The sequence below is a fragment of the Callionymus lyra genome, chromosome 4 (genome assembly GCF_982586985.1).
Source record: "Callionymus lyra chromosome 4, fCalLyr1.hap1.1, whole genome shotgun sequence".
Taxonomy (NCBI): Eukaryota; Metazoa; Chordata; class Actinopteri; order Syngnathiformes; family Callionymidae; genus Callionymus; species Callionymus lyra.
In genome coordinates, this window is record NC_141821.1 from 13,991,410 (window position 1) to 14,019,083 (window position 27,674).

Consider the following 27,674-nt stretch of genomic DNA (forward strand, 5'->3'; position numbering starts at 1 on the left):
CAAATTTCACAGACTTTATTGGACAGAGTCAAAGTTCATGTTCCTCCACAATCAAATATTCAAAGTCGTTCACATAATGAAGTTTCGGGGGTGAATACGATCCGACAAAATGAACCGAGAGAGAATTCTTTTTCCACCCTTAAATCTGGCACACAATAATCGAGCGTATCAATCCACCATCACATTTCCTGCGAGCGACGATTCCCTGCCGACGGCGACAATAGACTCATCCTCCTCCTTTCAGATTGAAATGACGTTGATATCTCGGAGTTCTGGGTCTTAAGCAGGAGTAAAAAAAAAAAAAAAAGAATCCCATCTGTGCTGTACAACTCCGTCACATCACAGGCGGTTAAAATAGTGCGTTAATGCTCGGATGAAAAGTAAATTTAAATGTAATAAGGCATTTGGATTACGACTTGATCTGCTACTTCAAAACTTCTATTATGAACAGCAACAACACTAAACTTTCTTCTACCTTTTTTTCAATATATATATATATTTACAAACTACAGCTAAGTTACAGCTAGATTTTTTTTTTTCTACTTTGGGATTTACAGCCGGAGATAAATATTTCTTCAAGTACTTTTCAAGTTTTCTCACCCAAGAAGATCATGAGCACCAGATGTGTGGATAAAGAATCAGATCGCTCCCGTTGACGGACAGAACATCGCGGCTACGTCCACACGAACAGGTTTTGATTCAAAATTGGTTGAGTTTGGCAAGACAAAAACAAAATAAAAGGTCGATTATTTTGAATTTAATGGAAGAATCCAGGAGTGAAAATGCAAAAAAAAATAAAGAGGCACTTGAGAATCAAAACACGGACGTGTGGACACATCCCACCCCCCCGGGATACAAAACAAAAAGATACAGAAATGTACTTGTGAAAAGTCTGAGGACAGATTATGGCGACAACTCTTTGTCTAATAGTGATGTTATTGCTGCTGACACTTGGCATCGGGACAGGAAGGCAGAAATAATGACAGAATATTGTTTTTCACGCTGACAAACCAGGTAACAACGCAACAGTTTCTTCCAAAGAGTTGCAGGAAGACCAAAGAAACTTTATTTATCCAGAAAACTGACTGATCTCTGTGTCTATTGTTCAATAATATTTAACAGATAAACGTTTTTATTTCCACTTTTTCCCCAAAAGAACTCAATGGATTTGTTTCTACTTTTTCTCATGTGTGGAAGAAGAGGATGATTTCAGTCATGTATTAAAAATAGATTTGACTCCTCCTTCTATAGGTCTCGGTTAAACGGCTCGTGTATTTATTTAAGTTGGCTTTAAAAGTAGATTTAGAGAACAGATATGACAGCAGATCAAGTCCACCTCCTTCTTTAAGACACTTAAATCCACAACCTGCACAGAAACAGGTCAAAGAAAGAGGCCACGACGTTCTAGGGTTTTGTCTTCAGAGCGGATTCTACAGTTAAGGTTCACACAAACAGGTTTATCTACACGCGAGTAACAGCAGTGAGGTGGACAGCAGACATATATATATATCTATATATATATAGATATATATATAAATATACATGTATTTGATATGACGATCACCATGCGGAACAAATCACTACACACGTGTGTGTCTGTGGCTCAGTTCACACTGAAGTCGATCAGTGTTTCCAGCTGATGTTAATTAACCACGTTTCACACCTTCCACTGCGTTTGCTCGACAGCCGTGAAATATAATACGACTAAAACACTTCACAGGATAAACACATGCGGCCTAGTGCGAGGCTACAGATTGCACTGTGTGTGTGTGTGTGTGTGTGTGTGTGTGTGTGTGTGTGTATGTGTGTGTCAGAGGAGTCACTTCTCCTGCAGCAGCGCCGGGATGTTGATGTTCCAGCCGATGGCCTGCCGGTCGAAGCCGCAGGTGAAGAGGTTGCAAGAGGCGTTCTCTTCGTTCCAGGTGGTGCAGCACACCATGCGACGGTGGCCCTGAACGCAAAAAAAAGGCATGTGTTGTCGATCATCGCAGAACAACGGAGACACAACACGACAGCTTCGCAGAACTTCGAGCGTAAAATGTATTTGGAAACTATTAGCAAGTGATGGTTAGCGACGAGCTAATGAGGTTTTACAAAGAATTTAAGCTCATGCCACCAAAAACAAGGTTTAATTAAAAACCAAAACATCATGTTGCTAAAATTTGATTTTGTTTGTAAGGCATTTTGTCTCCCTTTCATCCTTATCTTTCATTTTCAAGACTGATTTATTTAAGACATTTTTATTTGTTCAGGCTTTTCCTTGATTTTCTGAGACTCTTGTGTTCGTCTCGGTGTTATCTTGACCTTTTAAGTATATATTTTATCGAGTATTGTTTTTGATTGTTTAAGCGCTTTGTGACCCTGGTCTGGAAAAGCTCTATAAATATAAATAACTTACTTAATTACTTCTAGTTAAACTTCATGTTGTGTTTTTTTCAGTCAGTAGTGATGGGTGAGCGAGGCTTCATGAAACAGCTGATCATTTGTTATGATAACTATTTAACTGCACCTCTTGTTATTTATGTAAATATGATTGTGTATATATTATATAGCGCAGATTTATCTTTTATTCTATTTCTCGTTTTTATTTCTGGGTGTTTTTATTTCTCTTGCTGCTGTTAAACCGAATTTCCCCTCGCGGGACTAATAAAGGTTTTCTGATTCTGATACAGTGTCTTTATTTTGAAAGGTCCCTCGTAATCTTCTTTAATCTCTTAAATGTGTAGGTCTGATCTACTGAGTCTATGAAACCTGGAGTATTGTCAAACTTAGAATGACCTTTAAAAAAAAAAGAAATTGTGTCATGATACATCATCAGCTGTTTCATTTGGTAAAGTCTACGAAGATTAAGATATAGAACATTTTTGTTTCGCTCTACTGCATTCTTTTGAAAAATCAAGTTTGCATGTTAAAAACCTCTTGTGCTCTATGCCTAGAACTTAAAAAAAAAACATGTCATTACTTCAGCCCCAATGAAAACAAATGCAACTGCCGTCTCCACTCTCCTACAGTCATGAAGAAGTTAGGTGGTCGTTTCAGCCGAGTTTCTTTAAAACAAGTTGTGCTGCATGAGTCATGATTGTAAGTAAGTAAGTAATTTATATTTAAAGAGCGCTTTTCCAGACCAGGGTCACAAAGCGCTTAAACAATCAAAACAATATATGCTTAAAAGGCCAAGATAACACTGAGAAGAACTGTGTGAAATAGATCATATTATATCAGAAAGCGAGAACTAAATGTCAGGTAGTGCTGCTTCAGGTCAGCACGTCTCCCTCACCATTCTGTTGCTGCGCGGCAGTCTGGCCAGTCGCACTCCGTTCATGTCGAACAGTCGGACCTGACGATTGTCGTGCGGCAGAGCGATGATCCTCTGGTTGGCGGAGACGCTGATCCTGAAGATTCAAATCCAAGTTCAGTGCATGACTTTATGTGTAGCATATTCACTGTCATTAGTGTGATCAATATTATCCTATATTGGGTTTGAGCCTCGTGTAGCTTTGGTGCTGCTACTGCTGCCATCCTCTTGTCCTCTCACCCTCTCACCCTCTCATCCTCTCATCCTCTCATCCTCTCACCCTCTCATGCTCTCACCCTCTCACCCTCTCATCCTCTCATGCTCTCATGCTCTCACCCTCTCATCCTCTCATCCTCTCACCCTCTCACCCTCTCATCCTCTCATCCTCTCACCCTCTCACCCTCTCATCCTCTCATGCTCTCACCCTCTCATCCTCTCACACTCTCATCCTCTCACCCTCTCACCCTCTCATCCTCTCACCCTCTCACCCTCTCATGCTCTCATCCTCTCATGCTCTCACCCTCTCATCCTCTCATGCTCTCACCCTCTCATCCTCTCACCCTCTCATCCTCTCATGCTCTCATCCTCTCACCCTCTCATCCTCTCACCCTCTCACCCTCTCATGCTCTCATCCTCTCATCCTCTCACCCTCTCATCCTCTCACCCTCTCATCCTCTCATCCTCTCACCCTCTCATCCTCTCATGCTCTCACCCTCTCATCCTCTCATGCTCTCATCCTCTCATCCTCTCACCCTCTCACCCTCTCACCCTCTCATCCTCTCATGCTCTCATCCTCTCACCCTCTCATCCTCTCATGCTCTCATCCTCTCATGCTCTCACCCTCTCATCCTCTCACCCTCTCATCCTCTCATGCTCTCACCCTCTCATCCTCTCATCCTCTCACCCTCTCATCCTCTCACCCTCTCACACTCTCATCCTCTCATCCTCTCACCCTCTCATCCTCTCATGCTCTCATGCTCTCATCCTCTCACCCTCTCATCCTCTCATCCTCTCACGCTCTCACCCTCTCACGCTCTCACGCTCTCATCCTCTCATCCTCTCATCCTCTCATGCTCTCATCCTCTCATCCTCTCACTCTCTCATGCTCTCACCCTCTCACCTGTTCACTGCCGAGTCGGTCCGGATGGTTGCTATGGGCGACCTCATGTTCTTCAGGTCCCACACCTTAACCGTTCGATCGTCACTTCCAGACACGACGTTGTCGCCCACCGTGAACACGGCCGACGTCACCGTGCTGCATATGGACGCACATGGACACTTTGATCAGTGACATGTAACATGTAACACACTTTCTAAAATATGGTAAAGAGTCGATGGGGACTGAAGGCTCGGGGGCCACTTATGGCCCCTTGTAAGCAACCTTTCAGGTCAACGACTCACGGATATAAAAATGACATTCAAGAACTCAAACTATACAGAGCTTTTTCTATTGGCTCGTCGAGGATTGGGTGAGAAACTCAGTCATCTGGGAGGGACTCGGATTAGAACCAACATTGAAAAAGGGTTTTTAATTGTTTAAATGTTTAATTATTTATCACCACAAAAATCATAAAGGTTTTTCCAAGTTGTATTTACGAAAAAAACAACAGTCGCAAAATGTACAAATAAAAAGAAGGAACGAGAATGTCAACCAGCTAGACTTACAATCTGAAAATAAATGTTTTAAAGCTGCTCTTGTAACCTCTCGTTCGCCGAATTTTCAGAGTCCATTATGATGTAATAATGGCTTCACTCCTCCTCAAGCCAGCTGTAATAACACCCGCTTTGTTTATACAACGAGTCACTTGGAGGTGGAGCCAGGATTGATGACGTGTGGTGACACAACTTTGATGCTTGACCAATCACAACAGAGTGGGTGTGGTTATAGTAAAAAAAAAAGATATCAGAAGGCGGGGCTTAAGCACATTTTCTAATGTAAATATTTCAATGAAAAGAGAATTTTGTACAAACAGACACATACTGGTGAATACAATTGAGTCCAACAACTATTTTAGACACACTTAAATCAACACATTAGTTACACCTTAAGGAGTTCGGCTTAAACCGTTTTAAATAGTTGAAAGACTTGATAACAACCCCAGTATTTTACAGTCACAGTAACCCGTGGTTATAAATTGTTTAAAAATATGTAAATACACACAGAACATCCTTCAACCGACAAAAGGTCAGGGTCAAGATTTTGCTTCATTAGGTAAGGTAAAACTTTATTGATCCCTCAGGAGGTCTCCTTTGGGAAATTGTTTTTTTTTACGGTGCAGTTTTACATTTTAACTCTCTTTACACGATCAGCGCTACTTTTCTTCCCCTCCATCACCCACTAAAGCAGCTCTAATTCCTCATTAAGACCAGTCGCCGGCCACACACACACGTGCGCTCTCTCTTCTTAATTCAAATTGACACAGCATTAAGTTCTAATTAGGCCGTGAAACTTTGTCCTATTAGAGCGGCAGAGGAAACTACTGTATCAGAACCGGCACCCTTTGACTTTGCAGAGAGCCGAACACCTGGGGACACCGAGGAGGAGACTAAGAGGTGTTTAAGTACTACTTAGTAGTTGTCTTTAACAACTTCACTGGCAGCGGAGCTCGTCCAGTGACACAGGAGACTCTGAAGTGGACATCCAGGGAGCGTTTATTACCAGCTAACTAGCAAGGAACCGGCAAAAGTCACATGTTAAGCTGAAAATATAATAAATCTTTAGTAAATTAAATTGCAAAATGCTTCGTTCCAAACTTGTTTAAACCACGTATATCAAATGTATTCATAACTTACCCAGGATTTGATAAGTCTCAGTAAAACAGACTAATATGCACCTATATATTATATATATATATGTCATGTGTATGGAACGATATCAGTGACATGAGAATATTAACAATTAAAATGTTCAAACATTGAATTATATTGAAACCTTGTTGTTTTTTGTTTTTTTATTCAATTAAATTCAACCATTTGTATATTTAAATATAATATTTGTTTTTATTTACTTATTTAATTGAACAGTTTGTATATTCAAATATGGAATTTGTTTTTGGTAAACATCGAGTTTAAAATACAAATCATTTTTCCAATTTTTTTTTTCACATTGAGTTTGATATTAAAATTCCAGGGAATTCAAAAATAAATTATCGAACATCTATATATTTTTTATTCGTATCAGTTAAATTCAATATCAACAGCCATCAGACATCTACTAATAGTTTATGTTGAATTTTAAATGCTACAATAAAATAGAATTTAATCCAGATTTCCTATTTTTATTTATTGCAATAAAAATATCCCCAAAATAAATTTACAAAGATTTTTGATAATATTCAATTTTCTTTGTTAATTTACAATTTATTGAATTAAATGTTCAATAAGAACAAATTCAACCTGTCAATATATGTAATGGAATTAAATTGTTTAGAAAATAACTCTTAATACTTTTGAAATGCTAAATTCAACCATTTATATCTGATTAAAAACTGATATACCTGCGTAAATGTGACTTTTTTCAAAACATCTGTAGTCAGTTTTCAGGTGCAAAGACCAAGAAAAGAAATAACCTCCCGCCTCTCAGGTGCATCCACTTCTATCAACGGGAATCAAACGTCTTCAAAAGCTGCTGTTGGCAGAAGAGACAAAGGTGACGCGACGCCTGCATGTGTAGAGCTTGTCCACTGACACTTCTCATTTGCTCGCGGCTGTTTGGTTAGCTCACTCGCACTTGTCATTACTCTGCAATTATAGCGGCGTGGAAAAGGGAAAAGATGATTCGTGTACTTTTTGCCGCCCCGGCTGGCTGTCAGGGAGAGTTTGCTCTAATTGCTGTTGAAGAGGTTGAACCCTGAAGCTGCCACTATCCTGCACATACTAAGATACTTACACGTCTGACGCTCCAAGAGCACCAGTCCGTAAGTACGATATCAAAAACAATACGTTATATATCTGGGCACGGATTAACAACCACAGTAAAACTGATACTTAAAATTTAACAAGATATTTCTAAACCCAAACAAAGCGAATTACAGCGAAGTAATCCTGAACAGCAAGTTCTGAGGAAAACATTTATATTTATATTCGTATTACGATGTCCAGTGTTAGGAAGTTCGGGGGCGACTGAAGGCTCTGGACCTCATGGTGTCCAGTAGAGTTCAGTAGAGATTGTTGATTAAAGACTATCGATTATTTACAATAAATATCTACTGGCTCTGGAGCGACCCCTGGACAGTTACGTCTTCAAACTTTAATTAAATTAACTTCAACACAAGAGTTCATGGCATGTTGTTAAAAAAAACATGGCACTATATAAGATCAGAACATTGATTTAAAATGTTGAATTTTTTATTGAAATGTTGTTGAGGATTTTTTAAAGCATTTAATGATTTTTCTGAATAATTTTATAATGAAAGGATGAACTTGCTAATAAATGTACTAAAAACAAGACTACATTTTTTTTGTAGAATTTACACATAGTTGGTTATTTAAACATTAATCATTCAAAAATATATTTATTTTATTCCTAAATATTTAAATTTCATATAACTATTATATTTATTATAATATATATAATAGTGCCACCAGAAATGACCAAAAGAGTGACGAGGTACTTGATCAAACTTTTAGCCAATAATGGTAGCACTGTTATACAACATTGAACAAGACTATGTTTTTTTTTTTTAAATCATTCATTTTTATAATAGTCAAGTGACAAAACAACTTATTTAACCATTCAATATATGAATAATTAAATCAAATGATCAAAAAGAGTCAATAAACTGAAATCAAAATTTGAAAATTTAAATTCTTCAATATACTGTTGGCACTGATGATTGTCACAGTTTAATATCGAGTTGATACTACAAGCAAAGAATGGGTCATTAAGGGAGAATATTTAAACAGCTAAGACAATTAAAAAAAGAAACTGAGAAACAAAGGGCTTAATCTCATCACTACAGTCGTCTACGGGAGAGAACGAAGGATCCACTTGTTGAGGACGGACGTCATGATCGTCACATAATCCTCCCTCGAGTCACAGTCAAGGGTTGCGAGAAAAGTGCGAGCGAATCAAAGTGGACGTGCACGTGAGTGCGCATTAAAGCCTGTCGCCGCTCTGCCGAGTGCTGCTGTTCAAAGATACAGACGAACGACAGTCAACCTAAATAAAGAGTCGGTAATTTAACGGCGAGAGTGGCAGGTAACTCAGAGTGCTGGATTAATGTGAAAAGTGATGGATAAGTGAGGAGAGGGGGAGGGAGGGAGGGAGGGAGGGAGGTGTAAATCTATGAATGAGAGACAGGTGGATTCAGTATAGAAGGAATGTGGAAAAACAAATGGAAAATAAGCAGAAAAAGCAAAGTGCCTACACAGCACCACCGCGTGGTGGATCATTGCAATGGCAAGAAGGTGTTTAGTTATGAATTAGATATAAGTGTATCGCCCTCTACTGGCTTAGTGTAGATGGTTGCATGTCTTTTCAACCTAATCATGGACCTTAAGTGTAGCATTAACTTCCTCTTCATATCATCGAACACACCAGGTTATGTTTGTCACTTCTGTTTCTAAGCCTGAGTCTATTTTCTCATGCGTGTCCTTGGCAAGAAAAAGACAAGTCGTCGGACTCACTCCGTGTGACCTTGAAAGACGTTGACTGAGTGGATGGACGGATCTCTGAAGTCCCATAAACGGAAGGTTGTATCTCTGGACGAGGTCACCACGAGGCGCTGTGTGGGGTGCGTGCAGCAGTGGGTCAACTCCTGGTCATGTCCTGCAAAAAAAACGGGGGAAATCATGTTGATATGTCATAATAATTGTACACGCAACAGATAAAAGTCACACTGAAGACACAAGATAGTGTCGAATCACTTCATCATTTAGGACTCTTGGATACAGCTGCTGAAAGCCAAAGACTTCATGGAAGTATGTTAACGCTATCAGAATTTACATTTACATAATATTGATTGAATTAAACATTTCAATAGTCATTAATCATTGATATGCAGGTTTTAAGCATTAACATATTTATTTAAATGAATGAATTCAATAATTTCTATATTGAAAGGTTAAATTAGTTTATTTGAATTTATTTGATTAAATATGTCTATATTAAAAAGGTTTGTTTTTCTATTTAAATATATATAATATTCTTAATCTAATATTTCAACACATTTTTTTTAAAAGAGTTTGATATTGTAATTCCATTAATTGAAAAAATACACTTACAAAATTTCAGATTTTTAAATCCATAGCATTTAAAATTCAGTATATTAATGTTATAATAATGCCACAATGATAAAAATAGCTCAGTACTCAACCACAGTTTTTATATTAAATTAAAAAGGGGAGTATAAATAAATAATGAATTTAAAACAATAAAAATATTCCATTTTAAAAGAACAGAAACCTTGTATTTTTATTATACGTTTTCTTTTAATTCAAGTCTTAAATAATTAAAAAAAACAATATTTTATTATATAAATAAATTGTTAAAAAAAAATAGAATTCGATATTACAAAAAAAGTATAAAGTTTTCAACAATAAAATTGGATGTTTCAACATTTATATAAGTAAATATTCTGGTGGTTTCCAGGAGACCATCACTGTCACGTGAGCTTCTCGTACCCGTGAGCGTGTGCACCAGTTCTGACGTCTCCACCTCGTACAGGTTGGCGGCACGATCCCACGAGGCCGTCACCACTTGTCGCCCGCCGACCAACCAGTCGGCCGCGATAACGACGCCCTGGTGGCTCTTGAGAGTCGCCGTGGCGACCCGGACGGTGGGGACCTCGCAGGGGCCATCGCAGTCCACCTCGCCTTCCTCCCGGTCCGATGAGTCCTGGTCATCGTCACACGGAGCCTGAAAGGAAACAAGTTGAGGATTCCAGCTGTGCCAGTTTAACGAGAAAGTGATTCTTCCAGCCTTGCAGACGAAAGGAAGTGAAGCGTCTTCAGGATATTCAGGCTATAGAGGAGCAGACTAAAAGACTCTTACACTGACATCTGGTGGAGGCTGAGGGGCAGGCAGCTGCACCATGTAGCGCCAGATGTGGGCTGTCTGGTCCCCGGAGGCTGGAAGAAATGAAAAGAAGAGTCAAATGTACTGAGAATTCACTGTCGGACACTAGAGTCGTGATAAATGCCAGTTATATCATTGAAATCACTCATGAGCAGAGCTGTGTATTGAGGAGAATCTACATCGATAAAATACATATCACGATGCAGGGGCAACAATAAGATATATTACAATACTTTAGTAAGAAAGTACACCTTGAGTGCTTGACTCTGGTGTTGCAGAATTTACAGACCACATGACTCTTGATAAAGTCGTAACTGCTTTCGTTTGTTTTGAAACAAAAATATGAACAAATATCAGCCTTAAAAGTTGCTGAAATCGACTGTATCCTCTCATACTCGGCCATCGCTGAGATCCCGCGGGATTTAATTGTTCCTTTTTTTGGTGTGTCCTGGCCTTTAGCTGTAGGATGTAACAACTGCTGCCATCTAGCGGCCAGAAGTTTAATTGCAACAATAATGAACAATCACTGAATATTTTAATGGTTATTGTAAAGAAGTGAAATAGTTATAGTAAAAAAAAATGTAATACTAAAATATTTATTCATTCATTTTCTGCCACTTATTACTATATAATTAATAGCAAATAAAATAAAACAATATCGAAACAGTGATGTTGAATATTGATACAGTATCTTGAAAAACAATATTTACCTGTGAGGCCCATCTGCTCGGTGGGATGGAACTTGATGGAGTTGACTGTTGACAGGTCAACGAGGAGAGAAGAGCGGGAATAAGCAAAGAGCATTGTTAATGTGTCAGAGGCTAATAAGTCCAGTGTTGACAGCAGCATAACAAGATTGATCGAGCGTCGCTGGTTTTAGGTTTCCAGCCGCTGCATGGAAAGAGTACCTGATCCGGCATGACCCGCGTATCTCAGCAGACACTTCCCCGTCTCGATGCTCCACAGGAGAGCCGAGTGATCTAACAAAAGCACAGATTTCAAGTTGAAAGCCGAGGAGCTTTGAGAAGTCCATGTCAGGAATTGTACCTGCAGAGGCGGTTCCCAGAACCACAGGCTGAGTCCGGGTGATGCTCAGGTCCCAAATCCCGTCTCTGTGACCCACATACTCTTTCAGCAGCTGGCACAGAGCCCTGGAGCCCGCGGTGGCTTTAAAGCTAGAAACAATCTTAAGAGGGAGAGACAAGGATTACCGTCATTCTTTAACTTCACACCCAGAGTTTTCCTAAATTGTTTTTGGATCTAAGGAATACACATGGCTGAGAAAACACATGTAAAGTGTGTTAAACTGGGTCCAGTCATTTCACGAGCTCTCAAACATGGAGAAAAGTGTTAAAATGTATTTAATAGGATCAAAACTCTGTTGTTAATGACATAATACTTGTTTTGGTGTTATTGTATTTCTAAATTTATTGACTTAAATTTGGAAATGTGTCCTTTTAATTGGTTTTAAATGACTAGATAGTTTCCCTAAATTTGAATTTATTTTTTAAACGATTTATTTTTTATGCATAGTTTTTATTTTTTATAAATAAAGATTTGCACCACAGTCCTCCTATAAGATTAATAATGTAATATCCATCGATCTAATGTTCAAGCTTTTACAAAGTAAAGGAACCATAAAGCCTAAACGATATGAAGGACAAATTTATTATTTTAAATGAACTAATTATTGTTTTTCCCTGATGAAAATTCGGCTAAATAAATAAATATATTATATAATTATAACTAAATGTCTAATGAATGTATGAAGAAATATAAAAATGTCAAATAAATAAATGCATATAATTTTTTTGTCAAAGAACCATTTCTGTGTATTTATAAATATATATACAGTATATATATATAAATACACAGTATATACATGTAAATACATACATGTATTTATTTATTCTTTCAACTTATATTTATTGGTATATTTAATTGTTTATTGTTTGTTATTTCAACCTTTATTTATTCAAGTATTCATACATTTTGCTTTTATTAAATTTATATTTTCTAGATTCAACATGTTGCTGACTGTAAGCAAACTGGCTTGACATTCCAAACGTCGTAATGTGTTTATACATTAATAAATCTATTTATTAACTACGTTGTTAATAATCGTCCTTCATATAACCAACTTGTAACCCATAGCAGATCAACTTAAGTTATTGTAAATTTCCTAGGTAAGCTAGTTAAACATATCTAACTGAAGTCATTCTGAGTTTATGTTTTTATAAATTTCACGTCGGATAACAAGCATAATAACGCATTTAAGACATCATTTTGATTGGGGAAAAAAGGAAACTATGTAAAACTAGTCTACCCGGTTAGATTTCTTGCATCAAAAGGTTAACAACACTGACCTCATGGCCCTAAAGTGACTTTAGTGATTTGTGCTGTCATTGTAGTTTTACAGACTCTCTGTTCCAAATTCATGTTCATGCTGATGTTGACAAGTAAATAAACAGCTAAACATGTACATTAAAGTAACTGTAACATGTACCTTGCAGGTAATTACAGGTGCTACCTTTCATTTCCACAGTTCAACCACAGCCAACGTCACTCATGCTGCTGCAAGCCAACACCGGTCAGCAGTTATGAGTAGTTGTTAGATGCAACAGCAAAGAACATTTCGCCAGGATCTCAGACAGCCATTGTTATACCGTTATTTTTTTAATTTTTAAAACATTGAAGAAAAGCATGAAAAGTTTCCCCATTCTAGTCGAAAACTGCATTAGTTTAAGATACTTTTTCCTGACATCACGAAACAAAGCCTCTAGATGGTCACAGTGGGATGTTTGAATGTTGAGGTTTCTATGGAGTTCTGTCAGGGAATCGAATATTAAATGGTTTAATATAACAACTCTATGAAGTCCCAGACGTGGATGTCATTTTTTTTAATCTAATATATTGGCGAGCGCTTGACAGGTCTTGGTTACTGGTGGATGTTTGAAAAACGCCTGTTAGTTTCACAGCTTGACCCTGTGGGCATCCTAAGTGACAGAGGCAGTTCTTCAAGTCATTCTTGTTTATCAATAATTCTTTCCATTCATGCTAAAAGCACTCGCCTTGTCATTGCACCGAAACTCCTTTAGAGGGCGCACTGACACACATTGGGAGTGAATGTTAAAATATATACATTTTCTCTCTCTATATTTTTATATATATAATTTCTCACAAGTAAGAAATGTTTTACATTTATCTCAGGCCTTCAGGTCACCTTGACCCTGAGGTAACACAAGTGTTAAACATCTTTAAAAAGACAACAATGAAATCCTTCATACACTCCACCGGTTGAGACATCTATCCATTGCCTCAAACAGGAAAATAGAAACCATAGAAGCCATGCTAGCAAGTCACATTATTACTAATAAAAAAAGATGTAGTTGTCTTATAACTATCCCACTGTGACTCTTTAGGGACTTCAGAGCAGGAAACAGGTTAGCTGTTAATAGTACAGAAGCTAATCCGCAGGTTAACCCTGAAGTCCTCCCTTGAACCCCTTTGTGAACTTTTCTAGCTCATACTTCTCATCAATTATTCAATTACGTTCAACTACTTTAACTGATAATAAATCATACTAGGGTTGTAAATTCTGAAAATTGACACAACAGACGTTATAATATATATATAAATAAACTGCAACATACGAGCTGACATCCTGACCAGAGCTGAGGAGTCAAGGTAAGACTTCGGTGAATAAAAAAAAAAAAAAAAAAAAAACTCAGCTAAGCCACAAAAAGATGGTTCAGCAATTTACCCATGAATCTCCTGCCAACACCGTTGCCACACTGAAGCATCGGGGTCCACCTATTTTGTTGTGGATTAATCTCTACGTCAGCAAGAGATTTAAAAGTTAAAAAAATTGTACAAAAATATTTTTTTAAAGAAAGTTAATTTCCACTAAATACTCTGATCGGCCTTGATCCCTTTGGCTTGTTTCTCAGGCCTGAACCAGCAGATGTAACTGAAGAGTCAGGTGGTGTGTTGTGAGTCTGGTACCTTGCTGGTGGAGGCCTTGTAGGTCGTCTTCAGCTTCTGCGAGAGCTGACTCGTGCTGTGGCTCGCTGCATCACACAGACAACAAACAATTAAAAACCATGTTGCTGAGCTGTCACCACAAGCACGGACACGAAAGGTGCTGTGAACGCTTTTACATTTGTTTCCACGATACCGATTAATAATCAACAGCATTATTACTATTTTTTAAAATATTTATTATTATTTTATTGCTTTTATTATCTTTCTGTCATCATATTTCATTTTTATAATAGTTATTACTAATTTATATATATAATGAAATTATAAAAGTCTATTTTAACATTTAAAACTGCAAAATAATGTTCACTTTTGTGTTGCAAATAATTATCCGGCTGCTTCCGGCCGACAAACGACAGCCGTCACTAGAACCTCCTCAGCTAAATGAAAGAACTAGTCCTGCGAAATCAAAGCCATGACTGAGGACTAGATGATACAGTCGACTCCAGCAAATTTTAAAGCCAATGTTTGGTCATATTTTGCTTTCAAAACAAGTGACAAGAGTCGCCTGCTCTCTCTTGTAAATGTGACTCTGAGCCTCATGAGATGTTAACTGTATAAATAAAGGTTAATTAAAAAAAAGAATTAAAACATATACTTTTGCGACTCATCCTTACGAATATAAGAATTGCAATTATTGCCAGTCATGTTAGAACGCAAGAGATTTATTTATAAATGGTAACCAACAAAATTGTTATTATATAACATTCACCAAAGAGAACTTAAAAAAAACATCCTAATCAAATATATATCATCACTAATAAATGTAAAACTGATATCAGCAAATAGTGTAATAGTTTTGAAAGAGGTGAAGTTTTACACCTCGTCCTGTTTTTCATGATTCAGTGCCTCAAACAGGATAAACCTGGTCCAACATTTATACATACATTTACATACATTATATATATATATACACATACAAGCATAATATTACAGTACTTTACCTTTTGTTTTCATAGCGCCCTTGCTGGGGTCTCCTCCTTCAATATTCTGTCCATCCCCAGTTAGTCGTTCATTAAGAGAGTCGATCTCCCGGCGCACTGTAATGTTAGCACAGTGTCAGGGTTTTCCAAAGACAAACAGCCAGAGCAGATAAATCTGTCTGGTTAGTCGACCTACACCTACTCATCAATAAAACACATTCCTGACATCAAACGTTGGCTCTTGCGAAACACCATATCAGGAGTCTATTTTTTTTTTTACTCACGTTCAATGTTTTCAATGTAGAGGTTTTCAAACTCGCGCTCAATCTGGCCGAAAAGATCCAGCAGATTACTCCGTAAAGAGAGCGGCAGCTTGGAGTCCTGGATTAGGAATCAAAACAAGAGTTATCAACTCATTTCCCGCTCAATAATATGTACGAAAATACAGTTCATGTGGCAAAACTACAGTGTCTACATCATGAAAGTATCAGTGCCACCAGAATATTGAATGGTTAAAATTAACATTAGACATTTTTGAGTTGATATTTTTGTTTTTAATTAAACCGTTGTTTTGTTTTCTTAAGCATTTGATTCTTGGTTTTAATTATTTAATTCAATATCTTCTATATTGGAAGGTAGAATTTGTGTTTTTCTAATTAAATTATTCTGAAAAATCAAATATTTTGTATTTTTAGCCTTTTAAATTTAGTATAAAATATTGGTAAAAAAAATGCCATTAGACAATACACTTGCACTTTCAGCCAATCATGCGATGCAAAGACGATCATGTGATGAAGGAGAAGTGGACGATCAAGAAACTTGCTTTTAAAAAATACAACATTTTTTCAATATTGAGATTATAGAACGAAATTATTCAATAAGAAATAATTTGGCAGCCTTTCTATATATAAATGATCGCATTCAATTATATATTTTTAAATATTATCTGCTTGAAAAACAAAAAAACAAATAACATTTAATGTTAAAGTCAACTAATCCATGGCAGAACTGACACTTTCATACTACATGGCTATGTAAAGCTCACATGTAAAAAGTCATGGTCATAAACAAATGTAAAGAACACGACTATTATCAAACACTGCGTGTCACGGGCTCTAGCAGCACGTGTGCAAACACACATCTCTACATTATAACAAACACTTCTGCGGTCCAACCGACAACTTCTAAATCACCTTACCTCCATCCTGCTCCCAGAGGCTGACCAGTACTATCAGCTGACCACCAGACCAGCATGCGAGGAAACACACAAAAGGTTCAAAAAGGCTGCGTTTGACAGCTCGTCTACAAAAGGCCGGCGTTACTTTCTCTGACAGTCGAGGAAACTCGACGCTCGTGTGTCATTTGTCCTTAAAAGATCGACCGTGTCGCCGCTGCCAAAGCGTTTTGTCATCGCTACGAGGAAGGAAAATTGTACCAGAAATCAACAGGCAGCCATTGTGCACCTAAAGCGGCTTAGTTTTGGCCATGAAAAAGGCTCCGGCGTGCTCACCTCGTAACGAAGCCGCAGAAGAAAACACTCTTGTTGTTTTTATAAAGCTGCGAGAGCCGAGAGGGGCAGCGGAGCGGTAACGTTCAAAGAGCCAGTGTGTCTTGGCAGTTCATAAAAAGGTTGAAGTGAAAAGACTAATCAGACCTGGACAAGAGGGCCGTATTAAAACTTGATGAACGGCGCAGCTCCGGTTGTATTAGCCTTTCATAAATGACACAAGTTAAAAAGAACAATAATGGATGGATAGATCGTTTTTATCATCATTGAAAATATATATATATATATATATATATATATATATATATATATATATATATATATAAAACGCTTTGGTGTAGTGTTTCCACATATAAAATACATTTCTCTTTTAAAAGTCTTCACTTTCCATAAATTACACAAATGTAAAAAATAAAATAATCGGTCGTTTTATGTCATTGTACATGGATATACATTAGACAAGAGTTGTGGTGTGGTAAACAAACTAGGGATTATTTGTGGTAGAAGTACAGGATAAAAAATGTAATTATATAAATGTTAGAAGTCCGTTAAGACTTAAAATTGATAATGGAAAGTAAAGTTAACTGCAAACCAGTGTACCAAAGTATTTGAGACAACGACCACAAAGTGATAGATAGAAAATCTCCATAAATACTTTAAGTGGTGCATGTGTGTTTATTTCTGATCGCTTATAAAGGTTATAAGAGCTATTTTATGTTAACATTCTTTTTAACTCTGTGTCGTAACCTCGGATTATTCGACAAATCGTAAGTCAAAATACCACCTAATCGACAAACACAACAACCAAATACCAAACTACTATATGGAGAGTGGATTTAAGCCATTTTCACACACTTTTTCTTTTCTGCCACTCTCATTCAGATATGAATACACCAAAACAATTATGAAGTCAACAAGTCAGCCTCACCTGTCAACACGGTTCGTCACTACTAGAAGCTAAACTCAAAATGAATCAACTTTAACGTCCATTTATCTTTCGTGAAAAGCGATCGATCCTTCCTGATTCTGAATACTATAACGTGAAACCTACACAAGTTAACTTGTCTACCGTCACCACTTCATCAACGACACAAAATGAATGTCATTTACCAAAATATCAATAAAATGAGGTTTACTTTACACTTACTAACACTCCCGTAGTGTTCCGCAGCAGCAACGACGGAAGGCACATTTCTTCAGCTACTCAGGTTTTTGTGAGGATCTCACGACTCTCTGCACTGACTTTTACGAAAAAACTGATCAGTCACATTTTCACTGGGGGGCAAAAATACCATCTCTTAAAAAGAATGCTGCAACACCAGGACAAAATAAATGCTGCTAAACCGGCAGGTACTAAACTCACAAGACTATATATCCTCAAAAGTAATCCGATCAAGATAAGAAAACTTCAAGCGCTTTACCCACAAAGCAACATGCTTGGTAAAAATGATCCGCCGCCACATTGGAATTCAAGATCCCTCACCTGTCCATCCAGCATGTCTCCTCTCCCGAGGCCCTGCGGCCTCTCCTCCGTGCTGTTGGTGCGTCTGATGGACAAACTGTGAGCCTTGCGCTTCTGTTTGGGATGTCGAGCGGCTGAAGCCGAGCCGCTGCTGCTCCCACCCTCCACAGGCATCCCGCCTTTGTCCTGGGTGGCCCTGCCCACCCCCCCAACTCACCTCCTACCTGGAGAAAAAGGGGAGATGGTTATTCTTATGAAACATCACCACATGCGGGCGAGATATAAAGCGTTCTGTGTCCGGCTATCAATTTGTGGAAAAAATGGTTGCTTTTTTATTTATTCACAAAATGAAGCAGGTTTGAGAAATTGTGCAGTGTTATTTACACGACAGGCGGTTCCTTGTAAATAATAAGGTCATCAGAGTTTACAAGTCACAAACATAAGACTATGACGAGTCAATATATACTTGTTGACACATGAAAAGCTGACAAAAAACATTGGGAGTTTTTTTTTTCATACTAGGACTTAACATATGGCATATTTGAGCCACTTTAGATGTGAATTGTTGGTGTTTGTTTCAGTCTACGACACGAAAATGTCCATTTAATTATAACTAGTCTGCATTTAACATGTGTATATCTATAACATCTGTATGCTCAGTCAAATTTAACGGTCGTTCTAAAAGTATGGATCACGTACAGAACAGAACATCTCAGTTTCCTGGATTGTACATTTTTTCCATCTCACAGTTTTTCTGTCTTAAGGGAAAAAAGTCTGCGTCTTGAGGGTTGACTTTATGGCCAGATCGTTTTAGCAGAAAATGTAAACGTTTTACTGATGATGTAGTAAGTAAACTCTTTGGGAAGATTTGCATAGAAAGATAGACTTTATTAATCCCTCTGGAGATCTCTGGGCGCAGTTTCAGTGCATCTGCCAATCAAATAAGGTCTGAATCAGCGGATCTGTTGTGTGGAGTCCCTCAAGGTTCTGTTCTGTCCTTTATTGTTTTTGCTGTACATGATTCCCCTGGGTATGTCACTAGTTCAACACTGCAGAAAATTGACCAGAAACTGTTTCCTTCAACTGATAAAAAATTCTAAACTTAGGAAAATTATGTCACAACACGATCTGGAACCATGCGTTTGTGTCTTGTAGTTTAGACTATTGTAACAGTTTATTTTCGTGTCTAAACAAGAAGGAGCTGTCTCCCCTGCAGTTAAAACAAAACTCTGCAGCCAGAATTCTGACCCGCTCTAGTAGAAGAACTCACATTTCCCAGATCCTTAAAACTCTTCACTGGCTAACAGTATCTTTCAGGATCAACTTTTAAATTCTGGTTCTTACTTTCAGATATATTCATGGTCAGGCTCCTCCTTACATCACTGATCTGATCCAGCCTTACACCCCAGCTCGGGCTCTGAGGTCTATGGATCAGAATCTACTGATGGTCCCGGACCAGAGAAGAGAAATCCTTCCAGGCTGTTGCTCCTAAACTTTGGAACGATCTTCCTCTCCCTCTGTGTTTGATGGATCTACTGACTCCTTCAAGAAACATCTTAGGACACTTTTATTTGTGCAGACATTTCCCTTATTTTCTGGGACTCCTGTGTTTGTCTTATGTGTCTTGACCTTTTAAATTCATTTTAACTGAGTATTGTTTTTGTTTGTTTAAGCGATTTGTGACCCTGGTCTATGAAGGCGCTTTACAAATAACCTTTTCTTACTTACTTACTTTGGGATATTGGGTTAAGGTTTGGTTACAATTTGATAGATTTATACAACAAGTCTTTCACGAGCTTGGTCGGTTTCCTTCCAAAAATATATAATAAACAAAGAGTGTGACATGTGAGTGAGTAGTAGTCTCTCTGTGTTTCATTGTGGATTGTAATACACGTGAAAATCCAAGAACTAAAACAAGAATGTATTAATCACAACATTTGGCCTTAAAAACCAATGTGGATTTAGATACGTAACTAAGATACATTTAGCACCACAGTGTGTGTGCGTGTGTGTGTATCGTTAGTTTCACAATGTTTTTAACATCAGAAACTGTAACAATGCCCTTGAATTACAATTAGAATTGCAGTTTTAAATCCAGTATTATTGCTCGTATTTCAGACTGACACGTACACTAAATATTGCACGGTATGTCGCACTTATAATTGTGGAAAAATATTAAATGATAATGGACCGAAATGACGTTGAAATGATTTGTATATTTAATAAAATATCGAGCGGAACCGACAGAAGGAAGCTCCGGTAGGTTCGCTGTCATTCGAGACAGTAGCTAACGTAACCTTCATAGCACGACGTAAACCACGTTTATTCCACTTGAAGCATGTATGTCATAGTTCAGAGTCAATATTATTTATTAAATGAAGCTTTAACACTATCGTGAGTCTTCTCGGGTCATTTTGACACCTTCGTGTATTGTGATGGCTTTTCTTCTTCCGCCTACGTACGTGTGTTTGTGCTCGTCTAACCAATCACACGCCACGTCGCCGACTCGGCGACCAATCAAATGCCGTGTCGTCATGCGCTCCGGCTGACTTTAGCCCGTCGTGGATGTGCATTTACGCCTAAAAGGTGTCGTCGCGGAAGAACCACGGCGGCCCAGAACGAAACAGAATCTCGCTCTGAAACGCTGGGAACCACCTCGTGGGTAAGAGCGCGAGTGATTTTCACGGCGTTCGTGCGGCTGAAGGTAAAGCGAGTGAACCGTACTTGTAGCTGGTCGAGAGGCCTGGGAGGTGCGGGCCGAGCTGAGCTGGTCGTCCGATGGCGTGTTGACGAGGACTGTTGCTCGCTAATCGTGAAGTGGATTTGCTGGACTGGAGTGGCGTAGAGCGGGGATGTTGTAAAAAAAAAAAAAAAAGCAAGATGGTTCATTCTTTCCCTGCAAAAGATCCTCATAAAACGTACGCATTTAGACCAGTTAAGGCTTTTGTAAAAGTTTAACTCACATTGTCGTTATCCCTTTTTTTAATGTATAGTTATTATAAAATATTTAGTTTTCCTGTCATTTCCTAAATTAGATTTTAGAAATCAAGACTTTGGAGGTTTACAGGATTGTTATGCTTATCTACAAAATAAATGAAGTGTGGATAAGTGAAGAGGGATTCATAAAATCTATCTATCTATCTATCTTTTTATCCATGAATCTATCTATTTATCCATCTATCTAACTATTTATCCATCTATCTATCTATCTATCTATCTATCTATCTATCTATCTATCTATCTATCTATCTATACATCTATACATCTATCTATACATCTATCTATACATCTATCTATACATCTATACATCTATCTATACATCTATCTATACATCTATACATCTATCTATACATCTATACATCTATCTATACATCTATCTATACATCTATCTATACATCTATCTATCTATACATCTATACATCTATCTATACATCTATCTATACATCTATACATCTATCTATACATCTATCTATACATCTATACATCTATCTATACATCTATCTATACATCTATACATCTATCTATACATCTATACATCTATCTATACATCTATACATCTATACATCTATCTATACATCTATCTATCCATCTATCTATCTATACATCTATACATCTATCTATACATCTATCTTTTTATCCATCAATCTATCTAACTATTTATCTATTTATATTCCTTTATTCTTCATTCACTTTTAAATATCCCAGCAGAAAGTTCTCAAAACAGAATAAATATACAGTTCTCATGTTAAAAAATAACAAATAAATTAAAAAAATATATATACAGTATATATATAAAATAATGATAAATATCAAATACAAATTTCCCTTCATTCCTAATGAATACAATGACAACAACAAATGTTTGTCTGATAGAATGTGTCGTCTGGGATGTCACTTAAATAAACTTTTTTTGTAAAACCACAACATGTGTTACAAGGTAATATGTGAAAATGCTGGTGGAGCATAAGTTATTATTTATTTTAACATTTTAAATAAATGTCATCTCGAATTCGGTGTTTTAAAAATGAACTTCATAAACATCAGTGTTGATCGTCGATCCTCTCCAGGTTTTACCCCCTCCGCGGCCTCAGGCCCTGTGATTGGGTTCCCTCTGCTGTCAGGCGATGGTACGGGCGGTGTGGGCGGGGCTTCGGCTGGTGACCTCACAGTTGACTCCACCAAACCTGGGGTTCAGGCGATTCTCAACCGCGTCTTATCGATCACCGGCTGCTCCCCGCCACAGGTACCTCTCCAGGTGAGTCTGCTGCACGCGCTCGTCATCGAAACGCGACACGTAAAGCTGCGAAAATCTTCTTTAAGCTGCGAGACGCGTTGTTATTGCAATAAAACAGTGTTCTTTCTCACACGTGTATATTCCATGAGCTTCAGCTTCAACTTGGGTGCTAACACGTCACAGCTTGTAAACATGCAGGCTTAATAATAATAATAATAATAAGACTGACGTTGTGTGTGACGTTGTAAGTAAGTAAGTAATTTGTATTTATATAGCGCTTTTCCACACCAGGGTCACAAAGCGCTTAAACAATCAAAACAATATTCAATAAAGTATATACTTTAAAGATCAAGATAAAACTGATAACACAACAGGAGTTCCAGATAGTCAAGGAAAAGCCTGAACAAATAGAAACGTCTTAAGATGTTTCTTAAAGGAGTCAGTAGATCCATCAAGCGCAAAGAGAGAGGAAGATCGTTCCAAAGCTCAGGAGCAAAAGCCTGAAAAGATTTCTCTCCTCTGGTCCTGAACAGTGTGCGTGGAACCATCAGTAGATTCTGATCCATAGACCTCAGAGCCCGAGCTGGGGTGTAAGGCTGGATCAGATCACTGATGGAAGGAGGAGCCTGAACATGAATAGATCTGAAAGTAAGAACCAGAATTTTAAAGTTGATCCTGAAAGAAACTGGAAGCCAGTGAAGAGTTTTAAGGATCGGAGAAATGTGAGTTCTTCTACTTGAGCGGGTTAGAATTCTCGCTGCAGAGTTTTGTTTTCACTGCAGGCGAGAAAGCCCTTTGTGACCCTGGTCTAGAAAGGTGTGTGACGTTTCCTGTGCGTCACAGTCACGTCCAGTCTCCACACACCGCGGCCAGGATGCCGGAAGTCACCACGGAACACCTGGACGAGAAGCAGGTCCAGCTCCTGGCGGAGATGTGCATCCTCATCGACGAGGAGGACCAGAAGATCGGAGCGGACACCAAGAAAAACTGCCATCTCAACTCCAACATCGACAAAGGTGCAGGTTTTCGAGGCCCACGGGTTATCGTGGATGTGTTTTTACATCTTGTTCGTCGCCACAGGTTTGTTGCACAGAGCGTTCAGCGTCTTCATCTTCAACAGCGAGGAGAAGCTGCTCCTGCAGCAGAGGTCTGACGCCAAAATCACATTCCCAGGTTAGGAAAAAGTTGTATTTTATATTAAAAATGAGTCAGAAAAGTGACGCGACAAGTGTGGCAGGTTGTTTCACGAACACGTGCTGCAGTCACCCACTGCACACGGAGAGTGAGCTCGAGGAGAAGGATGTGATCGGAGTGAGACGGGCGGCTCAGAGGAGACTAGAGGCCGAACTGGGGATCCCCATGTCTCAGGTATGTTGCTGAGGCTCGTGCACAAGAAGGATTATTATTAAGTCTGCGACGTAATCTGACCCTGCAGGTGACTCCCGACGAGATGACGTACCTGACGAGAATCCACTACAAAGCACAGTCGGACGGCATCTGGGGAGAACATGAGATCGACTACATCATCTTCATGCAGAAGGTACTTTCATTTGTCGGTCAAACGACACATTCTGGCGTCTGATGCGTTGACGAGGTTTCATGTGATGGCGTCTTTCTTTGGAAAGACCATGAGATGGCGCTCTCAGCTCAATGAAAACTTATCATTGAAGCATCTCTGTGTCATGAAACTCCAGCAGCTGCCTTGTTAACAATGGAAGTGTATCAGGGCCGTCAGAATATTGAACATGTTGAGACTTAACATTTATTATTGAAGTGTTTTTTAAGCATTTAATTATTATTTTTTAATGATTGAATTAAATCATTTCTACATTGAAACGTTAAATAGTTTTTGATTCAATCATTTAATTGAATCATTTCTATATTGAGAGGCTTTTTTTAAAAATATATAATTGAATCATTTAATTAAAAATTATCTATAATTGTATATCCCTTGTGCGGTCTGTGGGTCATAGTGACCCGTAGGCCTAAAAACAAAAAGTTTGAGGTATACCTTGTGTGGACTCTGTGTCAAGGGTGAAAAATACAAGAGATTATTTAAATGTTGAATTTGTAATTTGTTCTTAGAAATAATAATTGAAAAAGTAGATATGTTCAATATCAACGATTTATTAATATGTATGGATTGATATTCTTATTAAAAGATACATTTTCTAAATGTAATCCTTTTAACTCTGAGCCTTTTAAATTCAATTCAATTAAACGAAATTGCCTTTATTCAGGCATTCTTTAATCGGTTATATATATATACAAAATAAAGCAAACTGCACTTACTATACTATACTTACTATAATAGTAGCCAATTTAAACATGTTTATTTATAAAGTCTATTTTCCATCCCCATGACGGTGACTGACGTGTGCATGTTTTATTTTTTTCCACTCAGGATGTGGACTTGAGTCCAGACCCCAACGAGATCAAAAGCCACTGCTACGTGACCAAGGAGGAGCTGCGAGAGATGCTGGAGAAAGGCAAACGACAGGAGCTCAAGATCACTCCCTGGTTCAGTCTCATCGCGGAGACGTTCCTCTTTCAGTGGTGGGACAACCTGCAGAACCTGAAACAGTTCATGGATCATGACAAGATCCATCGGATGTAGGACTGAATCCCCCTTTTTAATTCAAGTAGCCCAGATACATTTAACACCCGTGTACAAGCTAGACCTCACTGTAAAGTTAGCGGAACTGTCACATTCAGTTTCAATTTCTCATCTTGTCCACGGATTATTTTACACACGAATCAAGTGCCTGATCCCACCTGGCTTCATGAATAATGTTTCAGAATGATAGTGTCACAATAAGTTGTCTGTCATGTGAATGCGAGTTGTCTTTTGTGTGGCGAACGATGGACTGACGACCCTACAGGACATATTTTGTAGTAGAAAATGAATAAATAAATGAAGCAATGCTATAAATAATGGGATCGTTCATTGTGGCCTCATACTTGTTAATGCAGTGCTTCCGTTTTTTTTTATAACACACTCCTAAAAACATGTGCGTCAACTAGTGATGGGCTGATGAAGCAGTGTCATGTTGACTAAAGGTCAGTAGGTGGCGCCATCAGTTTAAAAAATGATGTGATGTTACATTAGAACAGTTGCTCAAAACAACAATAGTGCAGATACCGCCCTCTAGTGGACTCTGAAGATAATGACACTGCTTCATGGAGCTTCATCAGACCATCACTAGCGATAATTGCAGAAGAAAAACTTAAACCTTCAGAAAATGTTGAACTTGTTTTAACGGCAAAAATAAAATGGCATGACCTGCAACTAAAACAACGTTAAGATGCATCTCAATCAGCAGGAGCTCTGGTTGGTTTCTGTGCAACACATTTAATATCGAGTTTTTGATTTCTGTTACTTTAACTCAGAGGGACTGTGTACTATTACTCCTACTATAAGTAACTAGTTTACATGTTTATTCTTTTAATAAACTTGATATAAACAATTTCATGACTCGCAGAGTAAATGTTTCTTCAGAGTAAACCTGGACCTTCTTTAGTACTAATCCTCGTACTATAACTCAGAGGGACTGTTTAGTATTACTCCTCGTACTATAACTCAGAGGGACTGTTTAGTACTAATCCTCGTACTATAACTCAGTGTGACTGTGTAGTATTACTCCTCGTACTTTAACTCAGAGGGACTGTGTACTATAACTCCTACTATAAGTAACTAGTTTACATATTTATTCTTTTAATTAAGTTGATATAAACAATTTCATGACTCGCAGAGTAAATGTTTCTTCAGAGTAAACCTGGACCTTCTTTAGTACTAATCCTCGTACTATAACTCAGATGGACTGTGTAGTATTACTCCTCGTACTTTAACTCAGAGGGACTGTGTACTATAACTCCTCCTACTATAAGTAACTACTTTACATGTTTATTCTTTTAATTAACTTGATATAAACAATTTCATGACTCGCAGAGTAAATGTTTCTTCAGAGTAAACCTGGACCTTCTTTAGTACTAATCCTTGTACTATAACTCAGATGGACTGTGTAGTATTACTCCTCGTACTTTAACTCAGAGGGACTCTGTACTATAACTCCTCCTACTATAAGTAACTAGTTTACATATTTATTCTTTTAATTAAGTTGATATAAACAATTTCATGACTCGCAGAGTAAATGTTCCTTCAGAGTAAACCTGGACCTTGTTTAGTACTAATCCTCGTACTATAACTTTAGAGGGACTGTGTAGTATTACTCCTCGTACTTTAACTCAGAGGGACTGTGTACTATAACTCCTCCTACTATAAGTAACTAGTTTACATCTTTATTGTTTAATTAACTTGATACAAACAATTTCATGACTCGCAGAGTAAATGTTTCTTCAGAGTAAACCTGGACCTTCTTTAGTACTAATCCTCGTACTATAACTCAGATGGACTGTGTAGTATTACTCCTCGTACTTTAACTCAGAGGGACTGTGTACTATAAATCCTCCTACTATAAGTAACTAGTTTACGTGTTTATTCTTTTAATTAACTTGATATAAACAATTTCATGACTCGCAGAGTAAATGTTTCTTCAGAGTAAACCTGGACCTTCTTTAGTACTAATCCTCGTACTATAACTCAGAGGGACTGTTTAGTATTACTCCTCGTACTTTAACTCAGAGGGACTGTGTACTATAACTCCTCCTACTATAAGTAACTAGTTTACATGTTTATTCTTTTAATTAACTTGATATAAACAATTTCATGACTCGCAGAGTAAATGTTTCTTCAGAGTAAACCTGGACCTTCTTTAGTACTAATCCTCGTACTATAACTCAGAGGGACTGTTTAGTATTACTCCTCGTACTTTAACTCAGAGGGACTGTGTACTATAACTCCTCCTACTATAAGTAACTAGTTTACATATTTATTCTTTTAATTAAGTTGATATAAACAATTTCATGACTCGCAGAGTAAATGTTTCTTCAGAGTAAACCTGGACCTTCTTTAGTACTAATCCTCGTACTATAACTCAGATGGACTGTGTAGTATTACTCCTCGTACTTTAACTCAGAGGGACTGTGTACTATAACTCCTCCTACTATAAGTAACTACTTTACATGTTTATTCTTTTAATTAACTTGATATAAACAATTTCATGACTCGCAGAGTAAATGTTTCTTCAGAGTAAACCTGGACCTACTTTAGAATAAGATACATTTCAGACGGTAA

At 37.9% G+C, this 27,674-nt stretch overlaps 2 protein-coding genes across 3 annotated transcripts; one reads left to right on the plus strand and one right to left on the minus strand.

Moving 5' to 3' along the window:
- On the minus strand, window positions 1-21,068 carry LOC148081788 (WD repeat-containing protein 37-like). 2 transcript variants are annotated; one of them, XM_087788834.1, is made up of 14 exons: window positions 20,971-21,068; window positions 18,268-18,470; window positions 15,562-15,658; window positions 15,299-15,394; window positions 14,319-14,383; window positions 11,361-11,499; window positions 11,222-11,293; window positions 11,024-11,068; window positions 10,290-10,366; window positions 9,920-10,154; window positions 8,924-9,065; window positions 4,416-4,550; window positions 3,278-3,392; window positions 1-1,951 (listed from the first exon to the last, which is right to left on the minus strand). In XM_087788834.1, exons 2-14 carry the CDS (start codon window positions 18,418-18,420, stop codon window positions 1,820-1,822), a joined length of 1,503 nt encoding a protein of 500 aa, XP_087644960.1. In that variant the 5' UTR covers window positions 18,421-18,470; window positions 20,971-21,068; the 3' UTR covers window positions 1-1,819. The 2 variants fall into 2 exon arrangements, with proteins under 2 accessions (XP_087644960.1, XP_087644961.1); XM_087788835.1 differs by having other exon boundaries at window positions 4-1,951; window positions 18,268-18,466; window positions 20,971-21,061.
- On the plus strand, window positions 20,784-25,415 carry idi1 (isopentenyl-diphosphate delta isomerase 1). The gene is made up of 7 exons (XM_087788839.1): window positions 20,784-20,908; window positions 22,314-22,501; window positions 23,324-23,496; window positions 23,561-23,653; window positions 23,718-23,848; window positions 23,916-24,020; window positions 24,885-25,415. The coding sequence occupies exons 2-7, from the start codon at window positions 22,371-22,373 to the stop codon at window positions 25,095-25,097; spliced, it is 846 nt and encodes a 281-aa protein (XP_087644965.1). The 5' UTR covers window positions 20,784-20,908; window positions 22,314-22,370; the 3' UTR covers window positions 25,098-25,415.
- The last annotated feature ends 2,259 nt before the right edge of the window (window positions 25,416-27,674 follow it).

Coding starts and splice junctions, on each gene's coding strand:
- idi1 (XM_087788839.1), top strand. CDS start 22,371: ATGGTACGGGCGGTGTGGGCGGGGCTTCGGCTGGTGACCTCACAGTTG. Junction 23,849..23,915: donor TGGGGATCCCCATGTCTCAG/GTATGTTGCTGA, acceptor CTGACCCTGCAG/GTGACTCCCGACGAGATGAC. Junction 24,021..24,884: donor ACATCATCTTCATGCAGAAG/GTACTTTCATTT, acceptor TTTTCCACTCAG/GATGTGGACTTGAGTCCAGA.
- LOC148081788 (XM_087788834.1), bottom strand. CDS start 18,420: ATGCCTGTGGAGGGTGGGAGCAGCAGCGGCTCGGCTTCAGCCGCTCGA. Junction 15,659..18,267: donor GAGACATGCTGGATGGACAG/GTGAGGGATCTT, acceptor TTCCTAATCCAG/GACTCCAAGCTGCCGCTCTC. Junction 10,367..11,023: donor CGAGCAGATGGGCCTCACAG/GTAAATATTGTT, acceptor CATTTCTTCCAG/CCTCCGGGGACCAGACAGCC.